Source organism: Varanus komodoensis, unplaced genomic scaffold (assembly GCF_004798865.1).
Source record: "Varanus komodoensis strain SLA01 unplaced genomic scaffold, ASM479886v1 scaffold74, whole genome shotgun sequence".
Lineage (NCBI taxonomy): Eukaryota > Metazoa > Chordata > Lepidosauria > Squamata > Varanidae > Varanus > Varanus komodoensis.
The window spans coordinates 763,479-778,455 of NW_025336401.1; the positions used below are offsets into that span (position 1 = coordinate 763,479).

The following is a 14,977-nucleotide window of genomic DNA, read 5'->3' on the forward strand; positions in this document are numbered from 1 at the left end:
GACGATCCGTCAGCCACGGCCAGGCACCGAATCAAGGCGCTGCGATGGAGGGGGGCGACCTTGCTCCTCCCTGGCAGGTTCCAAGCAAGGCAAGGCACCGCTTCCCCCAAGCTGGCCAGGGCTGGTCGCTCTGCCTGGGGGCAGCCGTTCAGGCGCAGAGGGAAGCCCTAGCCAGGGCAGGGGGCGGCCCCTCCTTGCCGCTTTGCGCTCATCCTCGCCTGCTCCTCTGGGCTGCCCCTCCATGCGCTGTGGGGCTCCAGGCCCGCTGCAGTACGTGGCGGCCCGTTGCGGGTTCCACCGAGGCCACGAAGGCTTGAGGGAGGGGAAGGCGAAAACAGCAGCAGGCGTTGCTTCCATGGCTGCTGCGAGCATTTGGAAAAATCCGCCCCTGGCAAGGGAAAGGAGGAAAGAGAAAGGACTGCCTGCCAGGGAAGGATCAGTTTTGTCTGCGGGGTCAGTTTTCCGAGCACAGGGAGCTGCTGCGTCTCACAGGGCACCGCGTCTTTCCCTTCCTCGGTACTCCAAAGGGCCCCCGCGAAGAGCGCTGCGGGCTGATGGCGCCGGTGCCTTCGGGAACGGGCGTGCGAGGGCCTTCCCCACTGCCCTCTGCCGGCAAGGCTTGTCCAGGAGCGGAATGGCCCGGGGGCGCCCCTCGCGGGCTCAAGGCCTGGCGACATGCCCCCTCGGCGCAGCCGGTGGGCGGCTGGGACAGAAGCTCCCCCGCCGCCCCCAGCGCGTTGGAGAAGCCAACATAAATAGGGCGCTTCTGGAGCGCAGGAGGGACTCCTTGGGTGGGGGCGCTCCTCCCCGCCTGGGCCGAGGTCTTCCTCTGGAGCCGTGGCCTCGAGCGAATCCGCGGCACCAAACGGCGAAGCGAAGCTGGGAGGCCGGCATGCGGGGCGCGACCGCAGTGCGGGGCGGCTATGTACACGGGCCGGGCGGGGAAGCGCCGCCCTCAGTTCTGGTGCCTCTTCATGTGCAGGGCCAGGTGGTCGGAGCGGGAGAAGCAGCGCCCGCAGGCGAGGCACTTGAACGGCTTGGCACCCGTGTGCTTGCGGAAGTGCCGGGTGAGCTCGTCGGAGCGGGCGAAGCGCCAGTCGCACCCCTCCCAGCTGCACTTGTAGGGCTTCTCACCTGCAGGGGTCAGAGGAGGACCGGTCAGCTCCCGCGGGGCAGCCCCAGCTGCTCTGGGTGTCGCGGGAGCCCCTCGCGTGGCGTTTGCCACCCAAGGCAGCGCTGCCCTGGTGGAAGAGGGAGGCTCTAACCACTGCGCCAGACAGCCTCAGCCAGCAAGACACCTGCAGGGTCTGAAAAGCACGCCTGACTCCAGCGAGGCTTGCTGGCTCCCGGGTCTACCCAAGCGAACGCAGAGCCAGTCCCCGCCTGGTGATGGCCGGAACAAAGCGCAGGCTTCCGGCTGCGGGGAACGGCCGGCCGAGGCACTGCGGAGCAGGCCACGAACGCCTGCGGAAGGCAGCGCTCACAAGATATGCTCGGCACAGCAGGGAAGGGGAGGCCGGCTCGGCGCAGCCATTGTTCCGGGAGGGGTCATTCTCTGCGCCAGACAATGGCCGAGCTGGGTTCGCGGATGGGAACCTCACGCTCGCCATTGCCCGGCGGAGCGGCTCCTGCTCCAGGGCGACTGCAAACAATGGCTGCTCCACGCCCAGTCGCTGGCCAGGCCGCATATTTCACCACGCACGGCCTCCTGCACGTCAGCGGCACGTCATGCACTGGAACCCCCACCCCGGCCCACTCAGGGTCTTCTGGGGAGAATAGCCAAGCCGCCGGTGCAGCTCCCGGTGGGGGGCCCTGGTGCAGGTGGCGGGACGAGGCCCCCCTGCGGTGCTCCCAGCCCAGCCGGCAGCATCTGTCCCCGCAGGCAGTCCTCTCGGAGAACGCCTGGCCTGCCTGCAGCGCTCTGGGGCGGCCTGCCCAGGCGGTGCCCTGCGCTGTTTCGCCCTCCGACGGGCACTCGTCCCAGACGCTTTCTGTGCTTAATAAGCTGGACGGGTCTCTGAGCCGAACCTCTCTGCTGCTCGCTTCCCAAAGCTCTCCTTGGGAACCTGCCTGTGCCCTGACCCTGGCGGAGGAGTGCCATGGAGATGGGCACCGCACCGCTTCACCCACCTCACCCCCAGTTGGGCTTCTGGCCAGTGCTGGCACCAAGCCCCTGGGTCCACCCCACGGTGCAGACATGTCCCAGAGGTCCCCCTGAAGGAGCTCCCATCTCAACCGCCCCTCCCGTGGGCTGGTCTCCCGTCGTTCCCACAGCCGTGTGGCCGGCGTCCCCAGCCGCTCTGGGGCTAAGCTCTTCTCAGCCTCCCCGGCTGAGTCCCGGGACTGAGCCGCAGCTTGCAGCTGAGCAGCCTCGCGAGGCTTCATCCTCCGAAGCCGAATCGTTAAAAATAGCATAGCAGGGTGAGCCTCCCGCCAGTGCGCCGGGATTTGGCAGTGCGCATGCACATGGCGGGAAGTGGGGAGGGGCCCCGCAGTGGCTCACCCGAGCGCTCAGTGCTCTGGAGGACGGGGAGCGAGGCTCCTCCAGGGGCACGGGGAGGTCTGCCCAAGGAGCCCCCCTCGGGCTCTGCAAGTCCGCCACCCTCGGAGCCCGACAGCCTGGGGAGGACAGGGCTAAGCGGGGCGAGGCCCCCCTGGCACTCCAGCAGCCCCCTGCCCAGGGACCCTCCCCCCTTGCAGAGGCACCCACATGCAGACACTGCCCTTGCCAGCCCGGGGTGCTTCTCTGCATGCTTTTCGGTGTGGGGTGGGTACGTGTGGCCCTCCAGATCCTGCACTGTGCTGGGTCCCATCCTCCCGCCCTGCAGGCCGTGTTGGCCTCTTCCCTGCCACTTTTGGAAGGACTCCGTAAGGTTGGATGGTGTTGTTTCCACCCTGGATGGAGCTTGCGGGGCTGTGAGACGGAGCTGCCCCAGTCCACCTGCTGCAGAGACGGAAGGCACAGGAACCGCACAGGGTGTTCCCGGCCCTTCTTCAGCACGGTTGGGCTCAACAACCGGACAAACGTCCTCTGGAATGCCCGTGGCTTTTAAACATGCACAGTAATAATTGCCAGCTATAGAATCCCTGAAAGATAGTACAGGAAGGAAAGAAGGAAGGAAGCAAGGAAGCAAGGAAGGAAGAAAGCAAGCAAGCTAGCTTTGGAAATGGAAAAATAAGAGCAGTGTTTGTAACAACCCCCTCCAAAATCCCTCCTTTGGTGATCCTGAAATGGACAAGCTAGTTGCATGTTTCGCAAACTGCTCCCCTCCAGATAAAGCCCACTCCAGAGCTGGCCCCAGGAACGTACCAGTGTGAGTCCTCTGATGTGCCTTCAGGTGCGAACTTTTGGTGTAAACCTTTGTGCAGCCTGTAAGAGAACCGGAAAGGTGAACCGGGGAAGAGGCGAGCGCCTGCCGGGTCAGCCCGTTCGGTGCACCAGCTCATTTGCCAAGGCTGAGGTGAGGCCCATCAGGGCCCTTCTGAGTTGCGGGTGATGGACGTGTTTTACGAGGCTCACCAAATGCAGGCGTCGTGTGCGCAGGACACGCCTGCATGACGGTCGTGAAAAAACGGCGGCTTCCTGGAGCAAAGCTCAGGTGTGTGATTTCTCAGAATTCCAGCACATTCTAAATGGGGGGGGGGTTGGGTTGTGGTCCCCCAGCAACACTGATCTCAGTTTTCCGTCTCAAGGCCTGGGAGGGCGCCACGAGTGCTGCCGTGTCCTGCACATCCCCACCAGCCTCGACCAAAAGCGGCTCTGAGCCTTGCTGGGTGTTCCAGCTCTTCCACCGTACATGTTCAACCCGCCACGAGAGTCCAGGGCTCTAACTTAATTAATTAAGCAAGCAAGCAAACACAGTCCAGGCCTAGTGTGTTTACATGCAGGGCAGCGTTCAGAAGCCAGCCTGCCGGGGGCCAGCCAAGCATTCGGCAGGCGGCACAGTGCCCCTTTCCCAGTCGGGAGAGTGTGGAGGATCCAGTAGCCAGAGCAGCCCTTGCTGGCCCCCAGCCCCCCACCTGCCCTGCCCTAGGGCTGGGCTGCACCACCCCCGTCTGTCTCCCCCACGCCACTTCGGTCAGCTCTGTACTGGGAAGGAGGGAGGCAGCGTGACCTGCACTGGAACGGCTGGTTTGGAAAGGCGGGGACGCCGACGGCAGCATGCCGCTGAAGGCTCCGAGGACCGTTCCAGGGCCTCTCCCGCGGTCACATGCGTCACCCCGGGCTCAAGGGGCCACTGGGTCCCCAGAGGCACTGGCGGGCCCCTCGCAGAGAGCCGGGTGCGCTTGGGGCTGCTCCGCAGGGCCTGGCAGGCCCTCTGCCCGCGTGTCCGGCCCTGGTGGAGGCCCCGGGACGGCTCCCAAGCACTCTGAGCCCCCCGGACAGCTGACGGGCTCCCCGCGAGCGGCCACATTTCGGGGCCAGCCAAGAGTGCGGTCGGGCCTTACCAGGGTAATCGCAGTGGTGGATCCGCCTCTTCTCCAGCTCGGGGTTGTTCCTGCGGTTGTACTTGGGCGGCTGCAGGACGCCGTGGCCCTGGGAGAGGGCGGCGAGGCCGCTGGGGAGCGGAGGCCCCTGGCCCGGCGCGGGCAGGCTGAGTCCGAAGGCGGCGTCGTAGGGGGGCGGCGGCGAGATGGTGTTGATCAGCTCCGGCTGGTTCTCGGGGCTGCCGGGCTGTGAGTTCGGGGGCGAGGGGGGCAGGCTCACTCCGGGGGCTGGGAAGAACTCACTCAGCAGGCCGAAGCCGCCCTGCTCAGGGAAGGGCTTCACCGGGCCCGCTGGCCGGCTGGGCCGCGAGAGGGGCCTGGAGTCCAGCAAGGGGCTGCCGGTGGACATGGCCACCCCGTGGATGGCGCTGATGGCCGTGGTGCCGCACGTGGAGTGCGCCATGGTGGTCATCTCCCCGCCGCCGCCGCTGCCGGGCAGCTGGTACAGCAGGCCGGAGGCGAGCGGGACCTCGGAGGGCGCCTCCTGCTTGACGAAGACGTGGCTGGCCGCCACGGACTGCGGCATGCTGAAGACGCTGGTGAAGTCCGGCAGAGTCTGGGTGGCCGCGGCGGCAGAGGAGCAGGGGTGGGCGAAGCCGGCTCCGGGCTCCATCTTGACCTGGGGGAAGGGCGCAAGGGGCTTGGCGGGCCGGTAGAGCCCCGTGCGCAGGTGCGTGGTGTCCGGCAGGATCACGTTGATGTTCACGCTGTAGGGGACCGAGGGCGGCTTCTCGGTGGAGAAGTACTCGTCCACCACCGAGGCGCTCTCCCGGCGGTACTTCTTGTCCGGCAATGTCGGCACGGGCAGCAGCTGGCCAGAGAGGTACTTGTCCATTTCGGAGCGGGCCTGAAGGGAGGGGCAGACAAGGAGCGCCGCGTGAGCAAAGGACGATGGACTTTACGGGCCACGCTCACGGCCCCCCTCAGCTGGGGGTCCTGCTGCCCCTCGGATGCAACCCCCCCTTTCCTGGTGTCTCGTCGCACAGGTTGGTGTGCGCAGGCCGTTCGCAAGTGCACTTTGTGGGGACTGGGCGCTGGGCTCAAGCGGGGGCCCAGGATGAGCCCCTCCCGCCGGGCCGGGCCAAGGGCCTCGTGCTGCACCCGCTCTCTGGGGCCACTGCAGCCTCTGCCATGGGGCAGGGAGGGATGTTTTCCTGAGGATCACGGCGGGGCACTGCCCACCTTGGCCCCCGTGAATGCTGGGAGCACCTGGCTGCTGCTGAAAACTCAAAGCGGCAGCTTTAAGGGGTGGGTCATTTGGCTCAGACCTGGCCTAAGCGTTCAGGAGTGGCTTATGCCTCTGTAGTAAATAAGGCGAGGACTAAATGTTACTAACAGCAGAGGAAGAAACAGAAGAACCAGGCTGCAGGCCTTCTGTTCCGAGAGATCCGATCAGCCAGACTCCCAGAGGGAAGCCGAATGGGTGGCCAGTTCCCGCAGCGAGGGGGCACAGGACGGGTGCTCGTCCGGGCGAGGGCGGCCACCTGCCCCCAGCGGCCACGCCGGCGTTCCTTGTCCTGGTGCCTCTTGGTTCTCGCCGTCCAGCTCGGGCCTGCGCTTTTCCAGGTAGTTATTTTTAAACCAGGAGCAGTTCCCTGCTAGGCCGTACCAGGGAAGCAGCTACGGATTCAAATGCCAAGCATTCCTAAGCTACAGAATGCCCCACTTGCTGGGCTGTGGAAGGGCACCGAGACCAGGCGGTCCACACTTCCACCACCGCCCAAATCGGTCACCTCCCAGGCAGTGCCGGCCCCTCCCTCTTCGATTCAGAAGGTGCCCAGCGTCCATCCCAGCCCCTTCCCAGACCTAGCACCACCCTGATCCCTCCACTTTGCCATCCTTCGTAATTTTGGTCCGGTCGTGTGGTCTGAGGAGTGGATTCCCCTGTCCTTCACTCCACAAAAGGAGCACACAGACTGCTAAATCCTTCCTTTCGTGTCCTGTTTGGAGAAGGGGGCTTTCCATGGTCCTCAACTAGGCCAATGGCAGACTAGAGAGACCCTCATTAGTTCAGCTCATATGGGATTCCCTTCTGCCCGATACCCCACATGATGCCCAGGAAGTCCCCACATGGGCATCCCAGCCACCGTCTGACCAAAGTCCAGGCGGCATCCCTTGCCCGTCATGCCTGCCGGCAGGGAGGTGCCCAGGGTAGCTGGAGGTGCCAACCCAGCGTGGCCTGACGAGGCCGGGCCAGATTAAAGGAATGGCTTCATCACAGAGCGTGGTGGCAACAGTCCGATTCCTCTCTGTTTACCATCCTTGGCCACAGTTTGGGCCTCTTTAAAGGGGCTCAGACAAACGTGAGGAGATGGAAGCTGCCCATGACTGTGAGCGGCTCCTTTGGAAGGGGACGCGCCCGGGTGGCTGCTGTGCGAACAAGGGGTGGACTGGACGCGGCTTGGGCCTGATCCGGCAGCCGGGCGCCTCCGGCAGTCTAGCCTGGGAATGCTGAGGGGCGCGTGCAGAGGGGATGCCCGTGATCTTCCCCACCCATTTGTGGCGGATGCTGCATGCCCTGACCTACTGCAGCTTTACTTGTGAGGAGGGAGTTGGGAGTTGGGTTGGGATGGGATGGAAGAAATCAAACGGGTCATAAACAGGGAGGCTTGTAGGCCAAGCCAGGTGCTTTCCCGCATCTTGCTGCAGCCCCAAGCACAGTCGATGTGGCAGATGTGCCTCGCACGCGCCTCTGCCCACGCTTCCCGGAGCGCCGTCCTGGGCGATGGGGCAGCTTCCCAGCGGCTCCCGGCCGCTGGCCGCCCTGGCAGGGCTGCCCCTGCTTGAGCGGTGGGCCCTTCCTTGTAGGGCTTCCAGCCATTGGTCGCTTGACTAGGAGTGGGCCGGTTTAACGCCTTGGCTCCAGGAGCCGCCTGCCCAAACGTTCCTGATAGATTTTCCTGCACAATAGAAAAATATAGCCTTTGATCACTGCGAGCTGCGGGAAGAGGCAACAGGCCAAAGAGTGCTGGGGGAAGTGCCAGGAGGACGAGGAGGTTCCCCTAAAAGACATCCATATGATGCAAGAAAGCCCCCTGCTTGTCAGCGCATGCATACCGGGGTTTGGAGGAGTTGAAGAAATAGCATTTTCCATCTCCCAAATCGCTTTTACAAAAGACTGAGAGGAAAAGCTCGAATTAAAAGCTCCATCAACCACTTTGGCTGCATTCCTTCAAAAGATACGGTTCTTAAAAAATAGAATGTACCTATATAGTTGTTTGGCTCAATGTCAATCTTTATTGTCTCCCTGGTAAAATATTGACCAAGGCAAATATTTGCTCCTCAGATCATTCAGTCTTGGTATTGACCTCAAGCTCAGCCAGTTTCTGTTTGCTGCCATTCCCTTTCTTTCTTCTGGAGCTCGCTGTGCCCGGGAACCAGGAGGGGCCGAGCTGCTGCCCCGTCCGCCCTGCCAGAGGGACGCCCGGCCCGGCCCGGCCCGGCCCTGCCAGCCGCCCGCCCTCTGGTGCCTCCCTGGAGGCCCCAAGGCGCTCCCGCAGCCTGGCGCCCCCTCACAGCGGGCGGAAGCAGGAGGGCTGCCAGGCAGCCCCCGGGGCGGCGGATCCGAGGGGGGGGGCCGCGAGGCGTGCGCGTCCCCGCCCCTCCCCTGCCACGGGGCTCGCTTTGGAGCTCTGCTTTCGAAGGAGGAAGCGGCCGCCTGCGGTTTTGACTGGCCGACCAGGAAATACGCACAGACAATGGACTGGCCCCAGTCTATTCCCGGTCTTGCAAAATCCCGGGCTGGGCTGGCGACCGAGCACAGCGCGTCCTGCTCCTCGCCAGACAGGGCGTCCCCCTGCGAGGCTGGTTCGGGACTGGAATGGTGCCCAGCAGGGACGCCGGGATGCGGGCAGGGCAGGCTGGGCCGTGTCAGTTCGTGTCCCGCAGCCCGATGCCCTCCCTCGGGATGTGTGACTCCCATCAGCCCCAGCAGCAGGGCCAACGGCAGCAAGGGCACCAGCGGCAACCGCGGGCTGTGCACCCCAGCAGCCCACGCACTTCTTGTGGGATGAAACAAGACGACCCGTTGTCACATCCCCAAAATCGCTACTTTTAGCAAGACGTTTGGGCAAGTGTGTTAGCAGTGGAAAACCACCTTGTGGACTAGCCCCATGAAGCACGCGTCTGTGAATGGACGGCGCACCCTTCCTGCCTCCAGTGGGAGAACCAGAGGCTCCAGCGCACCTGGATGACCACTGTATTATCGTCTCAGGTTGCGCCCCCCTCGTATCTCCAAGAATTGCCCAGAGAAGCCGCACGGGAGCCCCTTTCCTGGCCAGCCTGGCCCACACAGAGCCGCATGCAAGCAGCCACGGGCCTCTTCGGGGGACGGGGAAGGCTCCCTTCGTCTGCTGCCCGTCTCCCTTCACAGCTACATGTCTGCCTCCTCGTGAAGGCGCTGGGCACCCGAGCTCCTTGTGCGTGATCTCATCCCTGCTGGCGCAGCCCCAGGAAGGGCCCATGCCGGGGCAGAACGAAGGTGTCCCTGCACGGGACCGACACAAGAGGGGGCGGGGGGCGGGAGCCACGCGGTACCTGCACAGGGAGGCTGGGAAGGGGCTTGTGCAATGCAAAAACCTGACTTCACCCACGCAAGGCCGGAGGCCAGAGTGCGGGCTCCCCCAGCCGCTGGCACAGGCGCAGTGGCAGGGTGCGGGTGGCCCCTTGCCATCTGCCTCCGTTCCCTCTGCTGCGGCCGAACCGTGTGGAGGGGGTTGGGGCCAATGGGACACTGTGCCTGCAGGGTCCCGGGATTTACTGGGGTGCTCCCTTCACAAGAAAGCGAATCCCTGACTGGTAGCAGCCTTCTGGCCATTCAGTAACAAACCAGGGGCCCACGAGCCAGCTGCTGCGCATCTGATTCCAAAGAGCTGGCTTTGTTCGTCTTTGCAGCAGGGTCCAACTTTTCTGCTGATGCAGGAATCAATTTAATAATTACTGTCTAGACCAGTGGTGGTGAACCTATGGCATGCGTGCCACAGCGGGCACGCAGAGCCCTCTCTGTCGGCACGCGAGCCAAGTCGCCCCAGCATCGCCCCAGCAGCCAAGCATCGGGTAACAGCGCACACAGGGGCCCTGCGCACGCTCGGAAAGGAGTAGTGGCGCCAGGCGATGACGTCACGAGCCGCGACTCATCCGAGCTTTTGCACGGCTGGTCAGTGGCTGCCAAGGAGATATATCTATATCTATATCTATATCTATATTGCTTAGACTGGCTGTGAGTTGCTTCTTCTACAGTAAAACCTCAGTTTTCAGGTTTTATTGCACTGCTGGGACTTTGTGATAAATAAGTAGGGTTTGGATTGCAGTTTGGGCACTGGGTGTCTAAAAGGTTCGCCATCGCTGGTCTAGGTCTTGATGAGCGGCATCCCGCTTAGCTAATCACCGTTCCTGCCACGACTTATGACATGAAGGAAGCTGCACATCAAGCGGACTGTGCAGGGTCTCTTCTTGCAGTTTGCTTGGCATCCACGCTCCGGTGCCTGCTGCAGCCGAAGGAGATCGCATTGCTTGCAACGCGCCGGGGTGGCGAGGGCTGGCTGCAGAGGCCGGGGAGAGTCCTGAGCCCTCGCGAAACAGGTCCTAAGTTGCCGGGCTCCCTGTGCCACAGTTCCAACTCACTCGGGACGAGGGCAGCGCTTGCATCTAGCCAGGGGAGGGGGACCCCGCGGATCGTGGTGTGCAGCTCTGGGCCTCCAGGCGGGCCCAGCTCCCCAGCCCGTTCCTCGGCCTTCGGGCCGCGGGCACAGATTCCTCCTGCAGCAGCAGGGCTTGGCCAGATTCCGTCACGGAGCTGGCGCTGGCCACATCCTGACGTGCTGAAAAGGGTCACGACCTGGGGGCACATACTGCGCGACGCCACGGATGCACACCTACTCGCTCTGGGTGGAAAAACAAGCTTCTTGGCTCTGGGGACGTGTCTGTTTTGAAGGTTTTTGTTGCTTTTTAAAAATCTTTTGGCAGGCAGACAAATCCCATGGGAGTGGCTTACTCGCAACTGTACTATGATCCCTTGTTTACTTAGCACCAGGCACGTAGGCCGGTTTGCGTTATCATGGCGAGCACCGCGACCTCGCCCAGGCTTTCCGCAGAGGAGATCCGTCGGCGGCGCCTCTGGCGGAACCGCGTGGGGTGCAGCGCTGCAGCGGCTGTCCAGACGGGCTGGTGGGCTCGAGCACCAAGGCTGCGGCGACTGTGGGGAACTCCAGTGGTCTCCCTCGGCACCCTGAGAGCCCCAGAGTCCCAACCTCACTGGAGATGGCTCTCTGCTGAGACACGTCACGGGCCCACAGGCCGGCCTCGGCTCCCCCGGGTCTGATGCAGGCCTGTTTCAGCCTTGCCACCCGCTGTCCTCTGGCAGGAGGCCCTGGAGACCGAGCGCAAGGCCCACTGCACGCAACTCGGGCGGCACCCAAGCCCCACCGGAGACGCAGGTCCCCACCCCCCTGGGAGGAGCGGTGCTTGCCCCACAGCCCCTCTGCAGCCGGTCCTGCCCCCGGACTCTCACTCCGTCAAGCCCCTGTGCTGCGTCTCCCACTTTCCCGCAAGGGGCTGCTGCAGCGCTCGCCCTCCGAGGAGGGAGCAGCCATCCGGATGGGGGTGGCGAGAGAGAGCCAGTGCTGGAAGCTAGAGGGGGCCCTTGCCACATCGCCCTGACCTACCCCCCCCTCCCCCCCGCACAGGAGCCTGGCTCCACATCACACCGAGCCTCAGGGCAGACCCAGCTGTGATTCTGCACTGCAACTACCCGGGCAGATGCCCGATGCACCAGGAGCCTGGAAAACGAGCCGCCACCCTGCTCCCCATGCCGTGCCCGCCACTCCTCTGAGCAGCGTGGGTGGCTTCTCGTGACAGGGGGGCTCCTTGTGGAGCGGCCCGTTGTGGCGCCCGGGAACCAGAGTGGCTTCATCCTGCGGTTCACTTGCGAGGCCTTGCCAGGAGGAAAGGAGGCGTCGCGGAGGAACTTTCTGAGGAGGGAGCTTAAATGAATGCAGCTTGGATTCAGGAATGGGGAGGGCAGGCACCCGGCTGGAGCCAAGAGGAAGGCTTGCCTCCGCAAGGCTGCAGGAGAGACGCCTGGTGCATTTGGTAAGAGGAAATCCAGCTGCCCATCTCCTCTGCTGCCCTGCTGTCTTCCCTCAGAATTCCAGGAGGAGGAGTCCTTCAAAGGAGCAAGTGAATCTGGCCCAGATCCTGGCCTGGAAGGATGGTCTGGGTTGTGCATTCCAGGAAATCGCAGGAATGAGGAGGGGGCGGGCAGCTCGGAGCCGCTGTCGCCACCTTTCCTTGCAGGAACGCCATGGCCTCAGTCCTGCTGCCGCCGTCAGCCGCATGCCGGCCTCTGCCTCGCATGGGCCTTTGGACCCAGGAGGAGCTTGCAGGGAGGGCAGGAAATGTGAAGAGGGGCCCTTCCCCTGCACGCCAGCCACGAACCCGCTCAGAAGATGGCATTCGTCCCCTCTGCCTTCTTTTCCGCCAACAAAATGGCGCCAGGAATACTTGCACTTGAAGTTAATCGTTAACCAAACTGTTGCATTGGCTTAGCAAGAGAAAATGGAGGAAGGCTTTGAGGTTCTGGGACAGGAGATGCGACATTCGCTTGGGATGCGGGCCTTGCCTCTGCGCCAATGAGCTCTGCCAAGGTCAGCCCGGACTCTCGGCCTCTCCGAGGCAATGTTATCTGTGGGCTGATAGCAAGAGGAAAAGAAAAGATCTCCGGCAGAGCTCGATCCCAAAGGGATCCTCAAAGGATCCTCCACGTCGCTGGAGATGTGAGGCCTGCCGGGCCTCGGTCGGCTGACTGCAGAGCTTCCCGCAGGCACCTCCTCCTGGAACGCGGCTCACCGAGGGCGACCGGCTGCTTCCGACACGGGGCCAGCTGCAAGGCCCTGGCGCAGGAAGCGTGCCTGGCGGCTTGCGGGGCACACAACGCGGCAGAAGGCTGCGAGGCTCCGGCAGCATCCCTGCCCTGCTTGCAGCAGGGGGTCGGACGCTCGGGGTGAGCCGGCCGTCTGGGGGGGCAGCAACACACCGGCTACGACCGCTCCGCTGTGGAGGACAGCCTAGGCCCCGGGCCTCTGTCGCCACCCAGCAAGGCGGAGCGCCACATCGGTCCTGGAGCCGGCTGAGGAATCTCCCCTGCCCCACTGCACAAGGGCTTCTCTTTGCACTCACTGTCAGCACATGGGGAGAACTTCCAGTGGAGCAACTAAATCCACCCGGCAGGAATCTGCGCAGTGTGGCCTCTGGACCCAGATCTGATCCCTCCTCCCCGAGGACGGGCGATGCCAGAAGGCTTTCTGGCACACCTGGCGGTCGGCCACAGTAGCAACCCACTGGCATTTATTCACCTGTGTGCCCCACACCGTCTCTGCACCCATGGGGGCAGCCATTGCGCCTCCCACGCCTCCGGGGCGGTCCTCGGAGCAGCTTGGGTGCTCTTCCTTGCCCGCTTCAAAAGCCAAGGCCAAGCAGTGATTCTCCTGCCTGCCTCCAGAAACTCTGGAGCACGAGGGAAGCTGCAGGCCCAGCAGGGCGATGGCGCCGCAACCACCTTGCCTTGTAGAGGGTGAGGCCGCAGGCCGCCGGCCCGCAGACGCGGTGGGAGCGCGGGGGAGCAGGCATCGCATCGCGGAGCCCAAGCGGAGCGCGAGCGAGCGCAGCTATGCGGCACCCAGCTTGCTTCACCTCCTTATCCAGCCCTTTATCTCTGCGGCTCATGGGGAAGCCATGGAACTGGAGAATCTCAAGGAGAATTCCATTCAAGTGATTCAAAAACAAAACCCAAGAAAAACAAGCAAGAATGGCATGTAATCTCCCCAGACCCTTCTGAGCAATAGTCCCAGAAATACCCTCCAGGCGCCTCGCCAAGCCCCCCTCCCCCCGCCTCTGCGGGAAGAAAGAGCTGCCCATCCTCAGCCTTTCTCTGCAACTATGGAGCAAAACAACCCAGCACCCTCGGGGTGGCCGCCTTGCGCAGCGCCTGATTCCGCGTGTTCCAGCTGGCTGTACCGGAAACAATGCCACTTCCAGAAACTTTACATCCCAAAGTGTTTCGGACAAGGCCCCAGCCCAAAGGCCCCCGTTCTCAAAGCACAAGCTCTGCATTTCTCTCCACCGCTCACTTTTGCCCAGAGGAAGCAGCTCGGACCACCCATTCAGACGCACAGAGCTGGTCCCGTTTCACCCCAGACTAAATTCTGATCAAACACGGAATTCACCCAGCCACCCCACAAGCTGCCTTGACTGACTTCAGCCTAAACTTTACGTGTTTCCCCTCTCCCGCCCATACACTTCTGCCAAAAATTGCAGCTCTCAAAAACTTACGTAACGTACCTCACCCATATTTCCTCTTAAAAACACATAGTTGTCAAATCCCTTAAAAGAAACCTCATCCAAAGTGCAACGGTTGTTTGCCGCAGGCGCCCAGATTGTTGGGGTGGGGGGTTGCCGTGCCTTCAGCAGCTCGCTTACCTGAGTTAGGTCCGGTTGATTGTCCAGGATCCGTATCGGCGGCTTGACGTCTTCAAAGACGGCCGTGTCTTCGGTTGGCTCCCTGGCCATGGTGACGGGCTTGAGTGGCGTAAAGGCGGTGCTTTCTTCTGAAATCGGGGTGCTTAAGGCAACTCCACTGCTGCTCATCCCGCCTGCCTTCCCCTGCTCCCACCTGGCCAGGTTGCGAAACACAACGCAGGGAGGAAAAACGAGTTCGGGGCAGTGTTGCTCTCAGGCACCGCGAAGCATGCCTGCCCACTGCCGATCTTGAGGAATCCAGGTGCAGTGCAGCCTTCTGAATCCCAGCCTGTCTCAGAAAACTTCACCTGTCCTGAAGGGGGAGGTACTCCAACCTGGCAGATGTCGAGGCAGGCCTGCCGAGCCAATTGGGAAGGAGGCGAGCGCCGCCCGGCCAATGAGCGCGCCAGCCGGCCCTCTCTTCCTTAAGGCAACCCAAGTCAGCATGAGCAGCGAAGGAGGTGTGGGCCATCAGCCATGTTGCAGGTACAGGGAACAGAGGGCCTGGGAGCGCTCTCAGGGCAGGCCAACTTCCGTTCAGGCACTTCCAGGATAAACAGTGTGGCCGGCAGTGAGCCTTTGGCTTGCTTGTGACCCCGGCCTTATCGGGGCCATCTCACCGTTCCCAGCCTCCCTGGCCTCCCTGCCTGCCTGCCTGCCTGCCTGGCCTGCCTGGCCTCCCTGGCCTGCCTGCTTGCCTGCCTGCCTGCCTGCCTGCCCCAGCCCAGAGGCATAGCTAGCCCTCGGGGGCGGAAGATTGCTGGATTGCTGGGTTTTTCTGCTCTTCTGCTCTATTTATTGCATTTCTGTGCTACTGTATAGCCAAAGCTCTCGAGGGATTTCACAGCAATTAAAATCACAGGATACAACAGGATAACATGCAGTATAAAGGTTTTTTTTAAAATATATATTTAAAAGGTGAGAACCCAAAGTCAAGCCCAACAACCAGTGAAGACTTAAAATACTGTAAGCAGTC

General features: G+C 62.8%; 1 protein-coding gene across 1 annotated transcript; it reads right to left on the reverse strand.

Moving 5' to 3' along the window:
• Positions 1-955: 955 nt before the first annotated feature.
• Positions 956-14,130, reverse strand: LOC123034951 (Krueppel-like factor 5). The gene is made up of 4 exons (XM_044452761.1): positions 13,963-14,130; positions 4,450-5,335; positions 3,311-3,370; positions 956-1,134 (listed from the first exon to the last, which is right to left on the reverse strand). The coding sequence occupies exons 1-4, from the start codon at positions 14,128-14,130 to the stop codon at positions 956-958; spliced, it is 1,293 nt and encodes a 430-aa protein (XP_044308696.1).
• Positions 14,131-14,977: the final 847 nt, after the last annotated feature.